Raw genomic sequence first — 20,650 nt, 5'->3', positions numbered from 1 at the left:
AGTCCAAAACCAGCTGGAGACCCAAGTTTGCTTTAAAGGGAAAGTAGGCTGGCTCTGTGACACCCTCTGCTGGCCAAAAGCACTGCCCCAGAATCTGAACCACCCCCAGTACTGCTAATTGAAATTAATAGAGCGCAAAACAGAAGTTTGATCGGCACTTCAACCTTTAGGGAGCTTCTAGGTGCTTTCTGCGCCACCTAGAGTACCCACACATAGGAGAACAAATGAAAGACAAACACAAGGGGCAGAAAAAAAACCTAGAAAGGGCCATACCAAATGGACATCCGGTGTGAAGAGGTCACTTTCCCCACTGCTGAACAATGCCACAGGTAGAGGAGATGGAATGCTAGAAGTGTCTCTGGGGCAAGGGGAGCTGCTGGGAAATTGAAGTACGGGCTCAAAGTATTACTTTTTAAAAAAGTTGCCGCCTTTATAGGCATTGCCATTGAAATGGCATGCATGCATCATGTGATTGATTGTGCAAGGCGGGCCTTACCTGGCTTTGCTCTTTGGTAGAAAAGGATGGAAGGATTGGTTTTCAGAGTTTGGAATAGAGAGTGTTAAGAAGTGGGAGGTGAAAGCGATGATGTTTTGAAGCAGAGCTGGCGATATCAAGCATTTGAGTGATTATCTGGGGATTTTCATCACTTTGTCTGTTATTCAAATTGGACTTCAAATAGGCTAAAGTCCAGCCAAGGTTTAAAGCAATACAAATTCATAATTAGGTGAAATGTGCCTTGACCAAACTTTTATTACTGGCTTTTGGTGGGAAAGTTGAGTTGTTGGGTTGTCTGAATGTTGAAGTTCTGATCTATTTAAAGTTTCAGATCTATAAGCCTGCTTGCTAAGCAAAAAGAAACAGGAAAGCATATGTATCAGAAATGTCTTAGGACATCAAACTGGGAAAGTGGATTTTAAACTAACTGAAAAGGTTTTATGCCCTTGGGAATTTGGTCTCTTAAATCTTAAATCTACCCATTCGCCTTCCTTGAGTCCCTGGTAGGACAAGCCAATTATGGCTTTATTCAAATGGTAATTTAGTCAGGTGATGCAACACTTCAAATGGTATAATAGATTGCTGAATCATGTACCCTGTACATGTACAGTGGCTACGTTAGTTTTAAAAAAGAAGAAAAGAAAAAGTAGGTTTAAACCAAGAGGTGACAAAGCTATGCTCTGCACATGAAACTTGATTCAAATTTCTTTTTGTAAAATTGGGAGCCATTGAGGGAACGGCAGTGAGAAGGACCCCTTTTGTGTGTTTGTGTAAAATGGTTGGTTGCCCAAATCTTTGCCCCAGGGGGTCCCAAAGGGGAAATAATGGTGAAGTACTGAACCATCAGCAATGGAAGAAAGGTTGCCAAGGTCCAAATATAACATGCAAGATTCTTTCCACAGGTAAATTTCAGAGTTCTCCCACTCTGAATTGTCTCTGAGTAGTTGTTTTATTTAATGGATTTTTATCGATTTTATCAGGTTTTGTTTTGTGTGTATATACCTATGCATTATAGCAGGGACTGAAGGGGGACAGTTAGGGGGAACAGTTAGGTTACCCTAAAACTGTTTGTGAATTTCCTCCCCCAGCCAGGCCTCAAAGCCTCAAGCACTTTTCAAACTGCACTTTTCAAAGTTTCTCTCTCTCTAAGGCTAAAAGCTTTTAGCTCAGCATCTTTCTATGTAACAAAGGTAGCTGAATTAGAACAAAGCCTTTTCGCTTCTCAGGCCTAGCTGACCTTGTCAAACAGTACATCTAGATTGTTGCAAACTTTTCCGGGAACAGAGCCAGGGAACAAGAGAAACATTTCTATGCAATCCTGTGAAGGGGGAGAGGGGAAAAGGGGGTTTGGGAAAAAGGATAAAAACCTGCTGTAAAATGTTTTTTTCTGCGGCCTGTTTTGTGAATCCATCACACAGGTGCCTCTGTGCCCCCCCCCCACGGCAGAATAAAGCTCTTTCTCTGGATTTAACCCCTTGGTGTCGATTGACCCTTTTCGTCTCTGCCCGGGTGCAACGTTTTCCTACCCATGGTTAAAAGGCCTAGAAAGGCTACAGGACGTCCAACTTCCAAGATGCTGAGATCTACTCCCAGTAATAAAAAACCTGCCAGTGATCTACCCATTGTCTTTGCCCAGAGTTGTTGAGCTTTTCTCAGGGAGCAGTGACCAGAGTTGTGGATCCACCAGTAGATCGCGACTGACCTGTTGCACATGCCTCCATTCTAGGAACAGCATCCCTGACGCAGAATTTCACAGGAAGTCCCTAAGATGATTCCCCTTTCAGACAGGATACCTGAACGTAAGCCAGCAGGGTCCTCCTCTCCAGCAGCCCCAGAATGGCCTCCACTGTCCGGTGCTTGGACACCTGAAGGGCATGGAGGCCTCTCAGGGCAGCTGCCTGGCAGCTCTGTCACCTGGAGCAAGAGATCTTGTTCTGCCTCCAGCAAAAGTCAGGCTGTCAGTTCCTCACAACTGAGAGTCCTGGCAGTGGGGAGCAGGTCTTTGGGATCCTCTCCCTCATTCATAGCTGTCAACTTTTCCCTTTTCATGCGAGGAATCCTGTTCGGAATAAGGGAATTTCCCTTCAAAAAAGGGAAACGTTGACAGCTATGCTCTCCCTACTCTTGTTTCCTCCAATACTCACCATTGCTGGATGAAGAAAGCCTGTGGCACATCTTCAAGAAGAGAAAAACAAGTAATCGACCATAACATCCTTCTGGACCGTCTAGAGGGGCTGGGAGCTGGGGGCACTGTTATGCAGTGGTTTCGCTCCTTCCTCCTGGGCCGTGTTCAGAAAGTGGTGGTGGGGGATGAGTGTTCAGACCCCTGGGCCCTCACTTGCGGGGTGCCTCAGGGTTCCGTCCTCTCCCCCATGCTTTTTAACATCTATATGAAGCCACTGGGAGAGATCATCAGGGGGTTTGGACTGGGTGTCCATCAATATGCAGATGATACCCAGCTCTACCTCTCTTTCAAATCAGAACCAGTGAAGGCGGTGAAGGTCCTGTGTGAGTGCCTGGAGGCAGTTGGAGGATGGATGGCGGCTAATGGATTGAGGTTGAATCCTGACAAGACAGAAGTACTGTTTTTGGGGGACAGGGGGCGGGCTGGTGTGGAGGACTCCCTGGTCCTGAATGGGGTAACTGTGCCCCTGAAGGACCAGGTGCGCAGCCTGGGAGTCATTTTGGACTCACAGCTGTCCATGGAGGCGCAGGTCAATTCTGTGTCCAGGGCAGCTGTCTACCAACTCCACCTGGTACGCAGGCTGAGACCCTACCTGCCCGCGGACTGTCTCGCCAGAGTGGTGCATGCTCTGGTTATCTCCCGCTTGGACTACTGCAATGCGCTCTACGTGGGGCTACCTTTGAAGGTGACTCGGAAACTACAACTAATCCAGAATGCGGCAGCTAGACTGGTGACTGGGGGCGGCCGCCGAGACCATATAACACCGGTCTTGAAAGACCTACATTGGCTCCCAGTACGTTTCCGAGCACAATTCAAAGTGCTGGTGTTGACCTTTAAAGCCCTAAACGGCCTCGGCCCAGTATACCTGAAGGAGCGTCTCCACCCCCATCGTTCTGCCCGGATGCTGAGGTCCAGCGCCGAGGGCCTTCTGGCGGTTCCCTCATTGCGAGAAGCAAAGCTACAGGGAACCAGGCAGAGGGCCTTCTCGGTAGTGGCGCCTGCCCTATGGAACGCCCTCCCATCAGATGTCAAAGCGATAAATAACTACCTGACATTCAGAAGGCATCTTAAGGCAGCCCTGTTCAGGGAAGTTTTTAATCTGTGATATTTTAGTGTATTTTTGGTTTCTATGGAAGCCGCCCAGAGTGGCTGGGGAAACCCAGCCAGATGGGCGGGGTACAAATAATAAATTATTATTATTATTATTATTATTATTATTATTATTATTATTATAAATGAAATAAGAAACTGAGAAAAAAAGAATCCACTGATTGCCTCGCCTTGTCCTCCGTCAACTGCCACCAACTGCTCTCTCCTCCACTCGCCTCACTGCTAACCCAAAATGGCCGCCTGCAAGTCTATGGCTTTTACCGGTCCTTGTCACCATGGCAACCCCCCTCCCCCTGGACCTGGGCCCACCTGGCTCCACCTATTGGGAGATGATCTATAATGAAATGAAAAAAATGTTTTAAGATAACCTTTGTTAAAAGATCAGAAGCGTTTTTATTAGGTATTTTGGGGCAGGATTTACCAAAAGATAAGGAAAATCTCTTCATGTATGTGACAACAGTGGCCAGAATTTTACTAGCTCAAAGATGGAAAAGTGACGAAATACCAGCGAAAGAACACTGGCAAGAAAAGTTGATGGAATAGGCTGAAATGGCGAAGCTAACTGAGAGACTTAAAGATAAGGACAATAATGACTTTAAAAAGGATTGGGAACCTTTTAAGATGTATATACAGAAACAATGCATAGAAATGAACTCACTGGCAGGATTTGAGTGATACACTTACAGTGGACTAATACAAACAGAAAATGCAGTTATGAGGTAAAAATGAGAAGGAAGAGACAAATGTTATAACCTTCATTTTAATATATAAGGAATACAAATTTATAAGCAAAAGAAACAGATGTTATAAACCAGGAAGGGAAGTTGGGGGAATTCGCATGGCGGGGGGATGTTAATTGAAATTGTAAAATGAAATTTGAATATTTGATTGTGTTAAAATTTCTTTAATTAACTTATTTTTTAAAAAAAGAAAAGAAAGAAAAGCAATGGCTCCTCTTACTTAAGGGCCCCACAGACCTCATGGGACACCAGAGCAGATTCCTTTGTTTCTTTTTTGAGTCGACCAGCAATGGGGGTTGCATTTCCTTATTTTCAGGAGGGCTTTTGCTGAAGCACATGACATGCTCTTCACACTTAGTTATCTATTAGGAACACAGGCACAAATTATTGTATGTGTGTTTGTATTTGCAAACTACCCCAGGCTCTGAGCGGTGAGATTCCAGGGGTCCCAGGCGCTTCCCCATCTTCGGTTTCCTTGGAACGAAAGTCAGCGGAGACTGTGGTGTCTTTATGATATCTAGTTTTATTTACTCACATACACAACCGGAGTGTAGGACGGAGGGGCTCACAGCATCAAGACCCGAACAGATCTTGCTTCTCTATTAGTGGCAGCTTTGGCTCCAGCACAGAGCAAGCTGGTTTTGGGGTTTCCCACAACTCTCTCTGGGTCTTGCTTTCCTACCTAGCAGCCAGGTGAGATGGGAGGGGGGAGGACAGCCCCCCCATTAGCTGCAGCTCTTGCAACCCAGCTCCTTCGTTGGGGATGCTGAGGAGGACACTCTATGGCCAGCGAAGGCCCTTGTCTTGCCAAGAAACTTGTCTGTGGGAATCGTGCATCCATAATGCTATGGAAAGGGTGAATGTCTTCTAGAATTCTCTGGTGTCACCAGAAGAGGAAGCCGTTCTTTTCAGTTAGGTCTGTTATCAACTGCAGAGGATGAGTAGCCTTGGGAGCCTCTTGGGGAGATGGAAGTGATGAAAGGACTGAATCCATGAGGGAGAGCTACTTGCTCTGAGATGGGGGAACTTCGGGCAAAGACCAGCTGAGTAGAGATGCTGTTGGCTGTTGGTTTCTATTCCTCCCCACTTTCCCAAAGGGCGTAACATCAGAGGTCCTGTGGGAGGAAAGAGCGTCTCAGAGTCAGGGGCCAATCTGGGCCAAAGCGGCCCCCACCGCCCCCACCACGAAGTCCCTGGCACTCCTGGACCATGAGGATTGCCAACTTTAGTCTTGGACCAAATTGGTGGCCAAACTGTCAGTATTTCATTCTCCCATTGCTAGTGTAACATGATATCCATGTTTACACCTTCTGTACTGTCTGTGTAAGAATGGAAGTCAGTCTGTAAATCACTTCTAGCCTTTGTTCTCTTTTACTCTGACCGAGGAGGAGACGGCTGTGGAAGACAGCTCACGCCATGTTTCTTTGTTATCTTCTGCTGTAAATAAAGCTTGATGTCACATTCCAACACAGTTTGCAGCACATCTGCAAAGAGAAGGACATGGGGACAGGTCAGTCCCTCCCTGAGCACCTGGCAAGGGTATTCCAAGAGTTTTCTCCTGGATTCCAAGTCCTACTGCAGGGGAGGAGGGACACCCCAGGCCTTGGGGGCTAATCCTGGCCTCCTTCTACCAGAATGTGGCTCCCCAGGCTAACAAGATGGTCAATATCTGGTTCCACTCCACCCTTTTAAAATTTAAATATCAAAACAGATCCCAACTTTCAGAGCATGTAAATCATAGCTGATTTGACCGTCTCATCCTGTGTATTCCATTTCAACAGCAAGTTATACATTCTTGACAAATTTTTAGTACTGGGTTCCAGAAGCTCTGTTTCTAATTTTGACTTCTCCACCTGGAAGCCAATTTTCCTGTCCTGTTTAAAAACTTCATTTATCTGGTAGTAATGTAGCCAGTCTCTTACTTTAGATTTCAACTTCTCATAACTCTGCAATTTCACTTTTCCCTCCTCATGTTCTATAATTTCCCAATACTTTGGCCATTTGGATTCCATATTAAGTTTTTTCACTTCCTTAGCTTCCATTGGTGACAACCACCTAGGGGTTTTGTTTTCTAACAAATCTTTATACCGAATCCAAACATTGTATAATGCTTTCCTGACAATATGGTTTTTAAAACCTTGATGAATTTTGACCTTGTCATACCATATATATGCATGCCAGCCGAATCTATTATTAAACCCTTCCAAATCCAAAATGTCTGTGTTTTCAAGAAGCAGCCAGTTTTTCAGCCAGCAAAAGGCCGCTGATTCATAATACAGCTTTAAGTCCGGCAGGGCAAACCCCCCTCTTTCTTTTGCATCAGTTAATATCTTAAATTTTATTCTGGGCTTTTTGCCCTGCCAGACAAATCTAGATATATCTTTTTGCCACCTCTTGAAACAATCCATTTTGTCCAAAATCTGCAATGTTTGAAACAAAAACAGCATTCTCGGCAAGACATTCATCTTAATAACAGCGATTCTACCCAACAAGGAAAGTCTCAAATTTGACCATATTTCTAGATCTTTCTTAACTTCTGTCCAACATTTCTCATAATTATCTTTAACTAAGTTCACATTCTTAGATGTCAAATTAATCCCTAGGTATTTCACCTTCTTTGCTACCGTCAAACCAGTTTCACTCTGAAACTTCTCCCTTTCAACAGCTGTTAAGTTTTTATCCAGTACTTTCGTTTTCTGTTTGTTCAGCTTAAAGCCTGCTACTTGACCAAATACTTGTATTAGTTCTAAAACTCTTTTCGTACTAGTGTCTGGCTCTTGCAAGGTTAAAACTAGATCATCTGCAAATGCTCTCAGTTTATACTGTTTAGCTCCGACCTGAATCCCTTTAACCAGCTGGTCCTCTCTAATCATATTTAATAAGACCTCCAGGACCGATATAAAAAGTAGTGGGGATATTGGGCATCCCTGTCGTGTCCCTTTCTCAATAGCAAATTCTTCTGTAACCACATTATTTACAATCAATTTTGCTTTTTGTTCAGAGTAAATTGCACTTATACCATTTTCAAAACCTTGGCCTACCCCCATCCCTTGGAGATTCTTTTTCATAAAATTCCAAGAAATATTGTCAAAGGCTTTCTCCGCATCCACAAATATTAAAACTGCCTTAGTGTTGATATTAACTTCCAGTAACTCCATAATGTCTATTATGTTTCTCACATTGTCTGACAAATGTCTTCCTGGAAGAAAGCCCGCTTGGTCTTTATGAATCTCCCCCACCAAAACTCTTTTCAGTCTTTTTGCCAAAATGTTTGCAAAAATTTTGTAATCCACATTGAGTAATGATATAGGGCGGTAGTTCTTAACCTGGTTCTTTTCAGCCTCTGTCTTTGGTATAAGTGTAATATAGGCTTCTTTCCACGATTCAGGTGCCTTCTTCCCCTCTAAAATTTCGTTACAGACCTCCTTCAACGGTTGCATAAGCCATTCTTTCAAAGCTTTGTAGTATCTGGAGGTCAGTCCATCAGGTCCTGGAGATTTTCCCAATTGCATATTTTGAATGGCTCCCTCAATTTCTTGATCAGTTATCTTCTGGTTCAAGATCACTCTACTTTGTTCAGAAATTTTTTGTAATCCATATTTTTTAAGAAATTCTTCTATTTCTTTTTCATTCACCGGCCCTTGTGCATAAAGTCTCCTGAAATAGCTCTGCAAACAGTTTCTAATCTCATTTGGTTTATAAATGTTCTTTCCCTCCACTTCTAAGTTTGTAATCGTATTCTGTTTTTGTCTCTTCTTCAGTTGCCATGCCAAAAATTTCCCACATTTATCTGCCGATTCAAATGTCTTTTGTCTCATTTGTTTTATTTTCCATTCTATCTCTTGGTTCATCAGTTCCATATATTGTCTCTGGTAAAACTTAATTTCTCTCAAAATTTCATGTGACTTTGGTTTAGATCTCAATCTTTTTTCTCCTTCTTTTATCTTTTCCAAGATCTTATCCTTTTGCTCATTCTGTCTCTTCCTTTTTATGGCATTCTGTTGTATTAAAAATCCTCGCATGATGGCTTTACTTGCGTCCCAAATTACTCTTTTTTCCACTTCTGTTCTCAGATTTATCTCAAAATAGTCCTTTACCACTTTCTGGGCCTTTTTATACACCTCTTCATCTCTAAACAGGGAGTCATTCATCCTCCATCTAAAGGAACCAGCTGTTGTTGGGTTCATCTCCATCTTTACAGCATTATGGTCAGAACAAGTATTTGGGCAGATTTCCACTTTCTTAATCTTTGGTGCCATCCCACTAGTTACCCATATTTGGTCAATTCTAGTCCAAGTCATTTTTGCCTCAGAAAAGAAAGTTCCCTCTCTCTCAAGAGGGTTCCTTGTTCTCCAAATGTCAATCAAATTCATATTATCAGTCATTTCAAAAAAGGTCTTAGGTAGTCTCCCATCCTTGGAGACCACCTGTCTTTGTGCTTTGTCCATATTTGTAGAGACCACTCCATTCATATCTCCCATTAAAATTACATTGTAATCCAAATAGTCCATTAATGTCTCATGCAATTTCTTAAAAAATTCTGACTTCCCTTCATTCGGTGCATAAACTCCTATTATTAATAATTTTTCTCCTTGAACTTGAATTTCAATTGCCAAATATCTTCCTTGTTCATCTTTAAATATTAATTTGGGGGCCAACTTTTCCTTTGCATAGATCACCACTCCTCTTTTCTTCACTTTATCAGATGAAATAAATTCTTGTCCTAATCTTTTATTAATGAGTAGTTTTCGATGTACTCTGGTCACGTGAGTTTCTTGTAAACAAATCAAGTCCAATTGTTCTTTTTTTAAAATATGAAACACCTCCCTCCTTTTTCTGGGAAGATTCAGTCCATTACAATTCCAGCTTAAAATTTGCAGAGACATCTTGTTATTTACTTGGTTACTCCTCCAACTGCTCCGAGCAGACCTTCTTCTGTTGGTGTTTTAATTCCAAAAGATAAGTTTGAAATATCTGGTATTTCTGCTGGGTCTGTAGTGTCCACCGTTTCCTTCCAAAGGTCCTCCTCATTCCTTGCCAAAAATTGTTCTTTATCTTGCACTGTTTTTATCTTAATTTTCTTTCCTTTGTAATTGAAAGACAGGCCTTGCGGGAACTCCCATCTGAATGGTATGTTGTTCTTTCTCAGTAAGGTGACCAAATCCTTGTAGTAAGTCCTCACTTCCAAGATATATTTAGGGATATCTTTAAAAGTCTGCACACGAAAGTCTTCAATCTCAAGAGCTCTTTGAAAATGTAAATTTAATATCTTATCTCTCTCCTCCTGAGATCTCAGAGTTATTAAACAGTCTCTAGGGCTCTTTCTGTTTTGTTTCCTGCCCAGTCTGAAAGCAGTTATTATCTTAAATTCCTCTTCTTTCAAGCTGTCCTGCCAAAATTCCAAAAATTCTTTTGTAAGGTAGTCTATCAAATTGTCCTTTTCATTTTCTGGAATCAATCTTAATCTTAAATTTCTACTTTTCCTCTGTAATTCCAGTAGAGACAGGGCAGCATCATGTTCTTCTAGCTTTTTACAGACTGGCACCAACTTTTCCTGTGCATTTCCTGCAGAAACTTTTGCTTCCTCTGCAGAGATTTTCGCTTCCTCTGCAATCTTTCTAGTTGCCTCTCTTTCTTGGACTAATTTGTTTATTGTCTCTGTGTTTTTGTCTAGTTTTGTTGACAGTTCAGTCAGCTGTTTAGAGTTTTCAGTGCTCTGCTTTGTGAGCGCTTCCAGAGATTCATTTATTCTAACTAATGCATTGGCCACTGCCACAGTATCCATGGGAGAAGTTGTAGCAGGTGCAATTGGATTTGTTACTGAGGCCCTTCTCTTGTGGTCAACTTTACTCTTAGCTCTCGTTACTCTTGCTTCTATTGGGCCACTCATATCCCAAGGTCATTCCCACGGGAATTGCTTTCAAATGGGAAATTCCACAAGCCTGTTTCTCACAATAAGAGTTGTAACTATTTTCCTGCAGCCTCTAGAGGGAGCCGCTCAAAGTTCCAAGTACCCAGAACAAAAGGTTCCCTTCAAAAGTAACAAAAATAACAGCCTATTCCGATATTTTCCAAATGGTATCAAATTGTATCTTTCCAGAGTGCCCAATTTGTATCCAATAAGGTCTTTACTTGTTGCAAAAATGTAAGAGACCAACTTTGTTGCAAGTCTCTAATGACAGCTCTCCGTCCCGGTGGCTCACTTTCCAGGCAGTCCTCCCCAAGGGTTCAAAACGGCAGAAATTTCCCCTTCTATGCTTCTTCCATGCAGGTACAGCAATTCACAAATCTTCCCCCCCTGCCCCTGCCTGCTACGGGGGGGAAATTAAGTCCAATGTCTGAGTCCGTTAATTTTAAAGCTGCTTCCTGTCAAATTGCAGCTTCCTATTTCATTGCTTTGGTTGCATGCAGTCCGAGGAAGGCAGACTTCCTTATTTTTTGCCTTCTCCGTTTTCAGCCAATTTCTGAATATTTTCTTTTAAAATTGTCGTTCAGTCTTACTCACGGATAATCCAATTAAGTTCCGAATGTTAGGAAGGAATCGGCGCTCTCCGTCAATGGCAACGCGGCTTCTCTCCACGGGCTGGGTAGTGGCTCTCAGCACCGCACTCCCCGATGCCGCTCCGGAGCCTTTAAAAAGGCTCCTTTGCAGTGAGGGGGGGCGCTTCAGGTGCCCACCGAGCCTACTTGCTCTCAGGCTTCTGCGCCTGAGATTTAAGGGGTCCCCGCTTCGCCGTAGCGGTAGACCCGAACTCGTGAAGTAGCCTCCCTGAGCAGAGCTCAGCGGGAGGCGGCCATTAAAACGCTGGCGCCGACCGGAACAGCTGTTGGCTGTTGGTTTCTATTCCTCCCCACTTTCCCAAAGGGCGTAACATCAGAGGTCCTGTGGGAGGAAAGAGCGTCTCAGAGTCAGGGGCCAATCTGGGCCAAAGCGGCCCCCACCGCCCCCACCACGGAGTCCCTGGCACTCCTGGACCATGAGGATTGCCAACTTTAGTCTTGGACCAAATTGGTGGCCAAACTGTCAGTATTTCATTCTCCCATTGCTAGTGTAACATGATATCCATGTTTACACCTTCTGTACTGTCTGTGTAAGAATGGAAGTCAGTCTGTAAATCACTTCTAGCCTTTGTTCTCTTTTACTCTGACCGAGGAGGAGACGGCTGTGGAAGACAGCTCACGCCATGTTTCTTTGTTAACTTCTGCTGTAAATAAAGCTTGATGTCACATTCCAACACAGTTTGCAGCACATCTGCAAAGAGAAGGACATGGGGACAGGTCAGTCCCTCCCTGAGCACCTGGCAAGGGTATTCCAAGAGTTTTCTCCTGGATTCCAAGTCCTACTGCAGGGGAGGAGGGACATCCCAGGCCTTGGGGGCTAATCCTGGCCTCCTTCTACCAGAATGTGGCTCCCCAGGCTAACAAGATGGTCAATATCTGGTTCCACTCCACCCTTTTAAAATTTAAATATCAAAACAGATCCCAACTTTCAGAGCATGTAAATCACAGGAGTGGAAAACCGCTGCGCCACTGACAGAAATAGGACTATACTTCCTTCTCCCACCTTTAAAGTAAATGTCTACGTAAGGAAACCAAATCGACCCAAGTCTGTCCTCCTCCTCCAACCGCAGTTTTGCTCTTCAAGCCAAAGACAACACTTCCCTGTCCCTGGGCAAAACCCCCTGGCCTTTCATTGCTGGAGCCGCCACCACGCTTGTGGCATTTACTTCAGCGCAGGGACTGACTGAGCGGGGCTGCAAGATGCTTTCAGCCTCAGACACTTGGCGGGTTCTGAAATGGCCGTGCAGGCCAGATTCACGACCCTGGCAGGCTGGATTCATCCTGTGAAACATACCGTATTTTTTGCTCTGTAAGACTTTTTCCCTCCTAAAAAGTAAGGGGATTTGCGTGTGCATCTTATGGAGCGAATGCAGGCTGCGCAGCTATCCCAGAAGCCAGAACAGCAAGAGGGATTGCTGCTTTCACTGCACAGTGATCCCTCTTGCTGTTCTGGCTTCTGAGATTCAGAATTCTTTTTTCTTGTTTTCCTCCTCCAAAAACTAGGTGCGTCTTGTGGTCTGGTGCGTCTTATAGAGTGAAAAATACGGTAGTTTGAGGACCCCTGGCCTACACTGACTAGCAGCTGCTCCCCAGAGTTTCAGGCAGGGATTTCGTCCAGCCCTTGCAGGAGTGTCAGGGGTTGACCCTGGGACATTCTGCATGCCAAGCAGATGCTCTAGGGCTCCACCCTATTACAGTGGGTGTCTCCGGTTATATGGACTCTGTTCTGAAACCATATGCCATCAGTGCTCCCAGCTATGTACGTGACACCACAGATTTTCTGAGGAAAATACAATCTTTAAATAATCTTCCCAACAACACTATACTAGCTACTATGGATGTGGAATCTCTGTATACCAACATCCCACACAACGATGGTTTACAAGCTATAAGGAACACCATTTCAGATAAAACCACAGCGGACTTTGCCACCAAACTCTGCCCATTTGTCCTTACCCACAACAACTTCAAATTCGGTGATGACCTGTTCCTTCAGATCAGCGGCACAGCAATGGGCACCCGCATGGCCCCACAGTATGCCAACATCTTCATGGCAGATTTAGAACAACGTTTCCTAAACTCCTACCCACTCAAACCTCTCTTGTACCTGCGATACATTGACGATATTTTTATCATCTGGACACATGGTCAACAGACCCTGGACACCTTCCACCAGAAATTCAATGATTTTCACCCCACAATCAACCTAACAATGAATCAATCTATGCAAGAAATACATTTTTTGGACACTACTATAAAAATACAGGATGGACGCATAGACACCACCTTATACCGTAAACCAACTGACCGACAAACATATCTACATGCCTCTAGCTACCATCCCAAACATACCAAACAGTCCATTGTATATAGCCAGGCACTACGTTACAGCCATATCTGTTCCAATTCTACAGACAGAGACTCTCACCTAAGAGATCTACAGCAAACCTTTTTAGAACTAAAATACCCAGCAGATGAAGTTAGACAACAGATCAACAGAGCCAGACAGATACCCAGAGAGAACTTGCTGCAAGACAGACCCAAAAAAGAAAATAACAGAACACCTCTAGTCATCACATACAGCTCCCAAGTTAAAACAGTACAACGCATCATCAGAGATCTACAACCTCTCCTGGACAATGACAGTTCTCTTTCTCAAGCTCTGGGAGGAAGACCTTTCATTGCCTACAGACAGCTACCCAATCTTAAACAACTCCTAACCCACAATAATACTACAACCAGACGTAACACGGACACTGGCACCAGAGCCTGCAATAAACCCAGATGCCAACTTTGCTGCCACATACACCCGGACAACACCATTACTGGCCCCAACAACATCACACATACCATCTCGGGACTATTTAATTGCTCATCGTCTAACATTGTATATGCCATCAAATGCCAACAGTGTCCTTCAGCTCTCTATATTGGACAAACAGGCCAAACCTTACGCCAAAGAATAAACGGACATAAATCGGACATCAAGAATCACAAGACAGAGAAACCAGTAGGAGAACACTTCAGTCTCCCAGGACATTCTATACAAGATCTCAAAGTAGCTGTATTACTACAAAGGAATTTCAGAAATAGACTGGAAAGAGAAGCTGCTGAATTGCAACTCATTACCAAACTTAAAACCATGGAGAGACCTGGTCTGAACAAAGACATTGGATTCTTATCTGATTATACATGACAAAGCCATTTTTCACCTTCTCACCCCTTGCTTTTTCCTGTAAGACCTATTGCAGTCGTTAAAAGTCGTCAACAGGCTCATCACAGCTATCTGCCAATCACCCATTCCCACCACCCTTCTGAGTAATACCCCTCCCCACCTTCTCACTATATAGAAGGATCTGGCAACTTCTGTTTCAGTGTATCTGAAGAAGTGTGCATGCACACGAAAGCTCATACCAAGAACTAACTTAGTTGGTCTTTAAGGTGCTACTGGAAGGAAAAAAATTTTTTTTGTTCATCCATTTTCAGTCCATTGAATTAGCGATTAAGCATTTCTGGATAGGTAAATGGCATACTTTGTATATTAGCATAAAAAGCATGCATAAGAAAGTATTACTCATTTACTCATTTAATTTATTACTCATTATTACTCATTTTGGCAGGAGAAAGGTCTCCCTTGGGAGGTGGTGAACTCTCCTTCCTTGTGAAGGGAGTAGGCAGGGAGTGTATTAACAGTTGGAAGGCAAAGCCCGGAGAGAAGGAGGAGGAATGCATCTGGAGCAAACAAGATATGCAGGCTGATAAGCGAAAGGAGTGCACTGGCGAAATGTTTTAGCAACACCCAATAAGGCAAATTGGGCAAATTGGGGAATATGATATTGTAGGGAGCTGTTTACTTATAGAGCTATCTTAACCATAACGTTTTTCAACAGTTTGTGAAGACTGGCCATTGCTTTGGCAATACTGAGCGAGTTACAGCAATCTGGAGGGGAAGTTTCTATTCTCCTGAAACTGAAAGGGAGAACTTTAAGAAATACTTCCCTCGCCCTATTTGCCCTTATAAGGAAATAAGGCTTTGGCCAAACTGTCAAACTGTAGAGGAAGCACCTGCATAGCCCCCTCCTTTTGTCACACCACATCACGCCACCCCTGAGACAGCATAGCACGAGTTTCTGAACCTATCTGGCAGAAGGCCACGAGGAGCCCATGCCCCCCTTAGACCAATCAGAAATAGACACACAAGCTGATCTCGAGCCATATGCAACAATGTATGGACTGCCAGGGTGGGGTGTAAGTGTAAATGTTGTTGCCTGAAGCTATGTGACGCAGCCAGTTTTCAGAAGTTATTCTGCTGGTTGCCCCTGCATGCAGTTTTGAATATATCTCTTTTCTTTGAACCTTCGTCTCCCTGGAACTTTTGTTTCCCTCCGCGGCCCGCAGTTGGCGGGCCTCTGGATCCCTGAGGTAAATAAGGCTTCATTTCGATGAGTTACTGGTGGGGGGTGGTCGGGAGGTGCTGCAGGGGTATAAATATTGCTTGCTTACGTGTATTAGGGGCCGCCAGCCTTTGGAAGCAATTCCGCTGGTTGCCTCTGCACAGATCACAATAAACTTTTTTCTCCGAAGGAACTGAATCCCTGGTGCTTTTTTTTTGGCTCCTCTACGTCCTGGGTAAGCGGGCAAATGGATCCCAAGTAATTAAGGCTTCACTTGGAGGTTTCTAAGCAGAGATCGGAGGGCCATCTGCCATGAATGCTTCAGCTGAGATTCCTGCATTGCTGGGGGTTGGACTAGATGACCCTGGGATCCCCTCCTATCTCTCCACTCCAGAATTCAAGGAGGAGCTTCCTTGCCTCCTGCAAAGCCCTTTTCCCTGCAAGCTCTTCCTCTGGTTTCTGGCCAAGGGAGGGAGATGCTCAGAGTCCAGCCAAGAGCCTCACCCCCAAAAGGATATCTGGGCATGGGCCTAGCCAGGGGGGCAGCTGCCCCCCTTAATCCATAAAAAATAATAGAAATCTGAGGTTCTGCCAAGCGAGAGAGGGCTGAGCTGGAGGGACTCGGCTTGGCAAGGGTTAAAGGGAAGTGAGCTGCCTTCCTAGAGAGGCCAGGAAGCAAGAGGGGGCCAGGTCCTCCAGAGCCAAGCCCCCTCCCTCCCCAGTCCTTTCCTTGCTTTGGGGTCTCTCCTGCAAGGGCTGCCTCGCTGTCCCCTCCTGGGATCTGGTGAGTCTCCTCTCTCTCCCCCCAGAGGGTGCAGTGGGGAGACGGTGGGGGTACCAGGGCTGCAGCAGGGGAGGATGCCTGGGGGGCCTGATCAGGGAGGGGCCAGGTCTGCAACGCTCTCCTTCCTGGAGATCACAGGATCCCAAACTCACTTGGACCTCCGCCCCCCCTTCAGAAAAAATATCCCTTCTTTAAACAAAGGAGTCCCTGGGACTTTAACTCTGTGTGACATTCCTCAGCCTCATTGCACAACAGAGGAAACATGTGCAAATGGTTTTCCAAAGCTGGACTAGGAGGTGGACTAGCCTCCCCCCCCCCAAAGAAAACCCCACATGGAGAAAGGAAGGAAGGAAAGGTGGGAGAGAAAGGCCAGGAACAAAGAGAGGGATCCCAGCCCATATTCTGGCTGCTGCATTCGGACCAGTTTCCCAGTCGTCTCCAAGGGCAGCTCCACATGGAGGCCACTGCAGCAATCCCCTCGCACCCAGAGCATGGCATCCCAGGACCACATCCTCTCTGTGCCAAAGGGATTGTTGCTGGCAAAGAAGCCGGAAATGGGCGCTGCTACTCACTGAGCCTCCAGGGACTTTGGCATGAATGGCTCTGTGTGTGTTAAGCTATCTTACAGAATAATAATAATAATAATAGTAATAATAATATTAAAATAAAAAATTACCCACCTAAATTTCAATGGAGATGTCTTTGGCCCTGCCCACTTGGCCCTCAGGGGGTTGGTCAGATACATACCTGGCCCTCAGAGCAAATAAAAAGGGACCCCACCCCAGGAGTCTGTCTGGAGAGCGGCAGAGAGTCCAAATGCAAGAAAAGGAGACAGAAGCAGGGGAGTGGGAGTGGGGAGCAACTCCTGAGGACCCCAGGGTGAGGACCCCCACTAGAGCCAAGCATCCATTTTCACAAGATACAAACGATTCTCTTGTCAGTTGGTTCTGACTTCATGCATTGACTGGAAGGCAGCAGAAACCAGGTTGATTAAACTCCCAGAAATCCCTTCAGTGGCCTCCACATTTTGCATTGCTAGAAGGCGAGAGACTTAGTTCTTCTCCTCTTCCTGCTCTTTCTTTTCAAAAAGATAGCTCATGGTCTGGGATGCGGTGCAGTCCAGCCCTGGTTCCCAGCAAGACTCATCCATGCTTGCTCAGGGAACCATTTTTCCCCGTCCTACAAATTCTGTAACAGAATAATGTATTTGCTTTGTAGGATTTGCTAGAGCCTCTCATTAAGACGGACAGAACTTGTCAGAAGACCAAAGGGTTCCTTCCGATCTCTCAGAGGCTTCCTGAGAGCACAGATGGATGAGCGAGACTCAGCTGGCCCTGAGGCACGAAGAGGCCATGCCAGCCAAACGGAGAGCAATGGGGGATTCTGGGAAAACCCAGTGCAGAAGATCCTGGGTGAGGAGGACACTCTATGCTCAGAGGTGCAGAGCCAGCAGTTGAGGCAGTTCTGCTGCCAGGAGGCCAAAGGACCCCGAGAGGTTTGCAGTCGACTCTACCACTTTTGCCGCCAGTGGCTGAAGCCGGAAAGGCACACGAAAGCTGAGATGCTGGACCTGGTGATCTTGGAGCAGTTCCTGGCTGTCCTTCCCCCGGAGATGGAGAGCTGGGTGAGGGAATGCGGAGCAGAGACCAGTTCCCAGGCGGTGGCCCTGGCCGAAGGTTTCCTCCTGAGTCAGGCAGAGGAGAGAAAGCAGGTGAGAGAGACTTCCCTCTGGATACTCCCAAGGGGCTCCAAACAGGACAGAGAACATCCCATAATGGTCTGCTGATGGCCCATCCATTTTCTGGGAAAGCATCCATGGAATGAGATCTCACAGCCTTTCTCACCATTCTGTGTTTTGAATCCTTGTTTCTTTTTCAGGGAAAGGATCTCTTTGCAGAAATGGACCTGGATTCCTGTGAGGCAGAGAGGCCTCCCTTGGACACCAGAGAGAGGCCACTGGGTAAGGAGGAAGGTGGCTTTTGCCCTGTTTGGCCTCATTCTGTTGGTTTTCCAACTCATCTGAGGGTTCTTTTCATCTTGCTTTGGGGGGAGACAGTTGGGAACAAGGGTCCAGAGGAGGGGAGATGTATTTCTGCACAACAAACATATGAAATGGCCACAAACATCCAAATGCTCTCAGCAGGTAAGGCTTTCTCAAAGGCCCATCTGTAGTTAGAGATGCCCTGTTTCACCTGTGAGAGAAGCCGGCACTCCTGGCGTCGTTTACCTTTTTTCTCGTGCAGGTGACAGAAGGATGCCGGCAAGACCTCCTGATCCGTCTTTTCATGGGGGCAGAAGGGAAGCAGCGGCTGTGGAACCAGATCAGGTCAGGGGAAGCTGCCTTGTGGGGACAGAGGCCGAGGGATGGAGCAATGTCATGGACTGGTTGGGCACAGAGGAATGGCGGGAGGAAGCAGCTGGGGAACCAGGAAGGGGAGACGGCTCAGAGCCCAAGAAGTGGAGGTGGAGGAAGGATGGGTGGTCAGAGGGGCAAGATGGAGAAACCTGGGAAGAGGAGGTGTCAGAAGCTGAAGGGCTTACAGGGCTTAGTGAGCTGGGAGACTCTGTGGCAGAATGCAGTGCAGAATCAGAGGCAGAAGAGGAAAGAGGCGAGTGGGAGAGGAAGGTCGAGAGGCAGAGGTGAGTCAGGATAAGGAAGAGCCACAGGTGGCTCCCTCTCCTTTTGCCAGAAGCCACCCTCCCTGCTTGTCTCTCAGAGCCAGGAGACCCCGTGCAATGCAGGAATCTCTGCTAGATCATCCAAGACAGATGGCCATTTAAAATAGGCTTATTTTATTTCTAGATTGATCACTGAATGCTAAAATCGGTTTCTAAGCAGTGGACAAATGAGAACAAATAGTGGCCTGGATTCACCTAACCAGCCCCATCTACTGCAAAATGGGGCTTGCTCCACATTCCTCCCCCTCTCCATGCCCCCATGAACTCCTGGAATTTGGCTCTAGGGCATTGGGAGGGAACTCCCCAGAACAGCTCACGAGGAGAGGAGAAAGTGGACCCTTCCATTGGGGAAACTGGAATGCTTGCGTAGGCAGAATGACTTGGAAAACACAAGGTGGAGTACCACCGATTTGCACAAAGACGAATACCCATTATTAGAACGCAGAATAAAATAAGCATCCATATTTAAAATGTGAAGCAAAGCAATCCTATTGAAACAACACCGCAATGTACAGGAAGGAAACAACAGAGCATTGTGTAGCAGATCATATTTCTGCTGTCTCAAAAAAGGACATTTCCCTTTTTCTTTTAGGGTCCAGTGTGCTTTGAAGATGTCGTTGTTCATTTCACGGAGGAGGAGTGGGCGATGCTGGATCCTGACCAGAGAGCTCTGCATAAGGACGTCATGGAGGAGAATCGTGGGATCGTGGCCTCTCTTGGTAAGCCTCCCTGTGGGATCGTCATATCTGCCTGGAAATTCAAAAAATACCTCTATGGGACCAACCTCATCTATTTTTACAGAGCTCAACAGCGCCCCCTATAACACCTGGGAAATTAACACCCCCACAATAAAGAGTAAATTACAGTTTTTTCTTTGAACAATCTTCCTCAAATTATTCCTTTTTCTACCACAATTGGGCTGGTCTGAACTTCTTCTTCTTATTAGTTAGGGTTATTAGTTAATCACATAGAGCAAAAAAAATAAAAAGTCATTTCCCCCCCCCCTTTCAGTTCCGTTGCATTCCATTCCACATACCATGTCTGTAGTACTTTGATGTAATCTTCCGTCTCAGTCTTCTTCATTTCAGTGGTAAAATTGTTAGCAGATAAAAATATCCTGCCTCTCTTGAAGCCTGTGCGTTATCTTTCACCAATTTTTTTCCTTTTAAGTAACGCAACTAGTTTCGCACCTGGAAGTAGCTTCGGAGGAGTTCCGAGGCCCGCCGAGTGTTGTGCACCCAGTGCCTCACCCCCTCCTTCTTCCGAACTCGGGGGTGATTTATGGCAACAGCGGGTGAAAACTGCATCTCTCCCCATAATCAGCCTCTAATTACCTCTTGCGAGCTGGATAGATGTTAATATCCACCATCTTCCAAGGCGCCCCAGCGGCCCCCAGGCTGCTCTGAACTTCCGAGGCCATCTTAAATGCCAGCTTCAGAATTGTTAGGAAAGATAAGTAGCTTCAGGTTTTTGTTTTGTCAGTCTTGGGTTGACCAAAGCGACGACTGGCAGCGAAGCTCAGGTGCTGCCAGCCAGAGAAGAAGCAGGCCTAGGGAGAGGAGAGTTAGCAGCGGAAGGCAGAGAGGAGGGGGAGAGGAACTGTCATCTGAGCTCTGAACAAGGGGGAGAAGAAAAAGAGAGACAGAGTGACAGACAGCTGTGTGAGAGCTACAGGAGTGAGTCAGACGCTGGAATGCAGGA

At 45.6% G+C, this 20,650-nt stretch overlaps 1 protein-coding gene across 9 annotated transcripts in view; it reads left to right on the top strand.

Moving 5' to 3' along the window:
• The window catches only part of LOC128412207 (zinc finger protein 420-like), a 378,482-nt gene that overhangs the window by 104,456 nt on the left and 253,376 nt on the right, over nucleotides 1-20,650 (top strand). For 3 of the 9 annotated variants that reach the window (XM_053385071.1, XM_053385060.1, XM_053385061.1), the window contains exon 1: nucleotides 16,488-16,625. The exons of 3 other annotated variants lie outside the window; for them this stretch is intronic. In XM_053385071.1, coding sequence (XP_053241046.1) covers nucleotides 16,603-16,625 — 23 coding nt within the window. In that variant the 5' untranslated portion in view covers nucleotides 16,488-16,602. Of the gene's footprint in view, nucleotides 1-16,182; nucleotides 16,271-16,487; nucleotides 16,626-17,488; nucleotides 17,982-18,148; nucleotides 18,231-20,650 lie in introns of those variants that run through there. 3 more of the 9 variants (XM_053385063.1, XM_053385070.1, XM_053385064.1) reach the window with 3 other exon arrangements.

The sequence above is a fragment of the Podarcis raffonei genome, chromosome 4 (assembly GCF_027172205.1).
Source record: "Podarcis raffonei isolate rPodRaf1 chromosome 4, rPodRaf1.pri, whole genome shotgun sequence".
NCBI lineage: Eukaryota > Metazoa > Chordata > Lepidosauria > Squamata > Lacertidae > Podarcis > Podarcis raffonei.
This window is presented reverse-complemented; position numbering and strand designations above follow the sequence as displayed.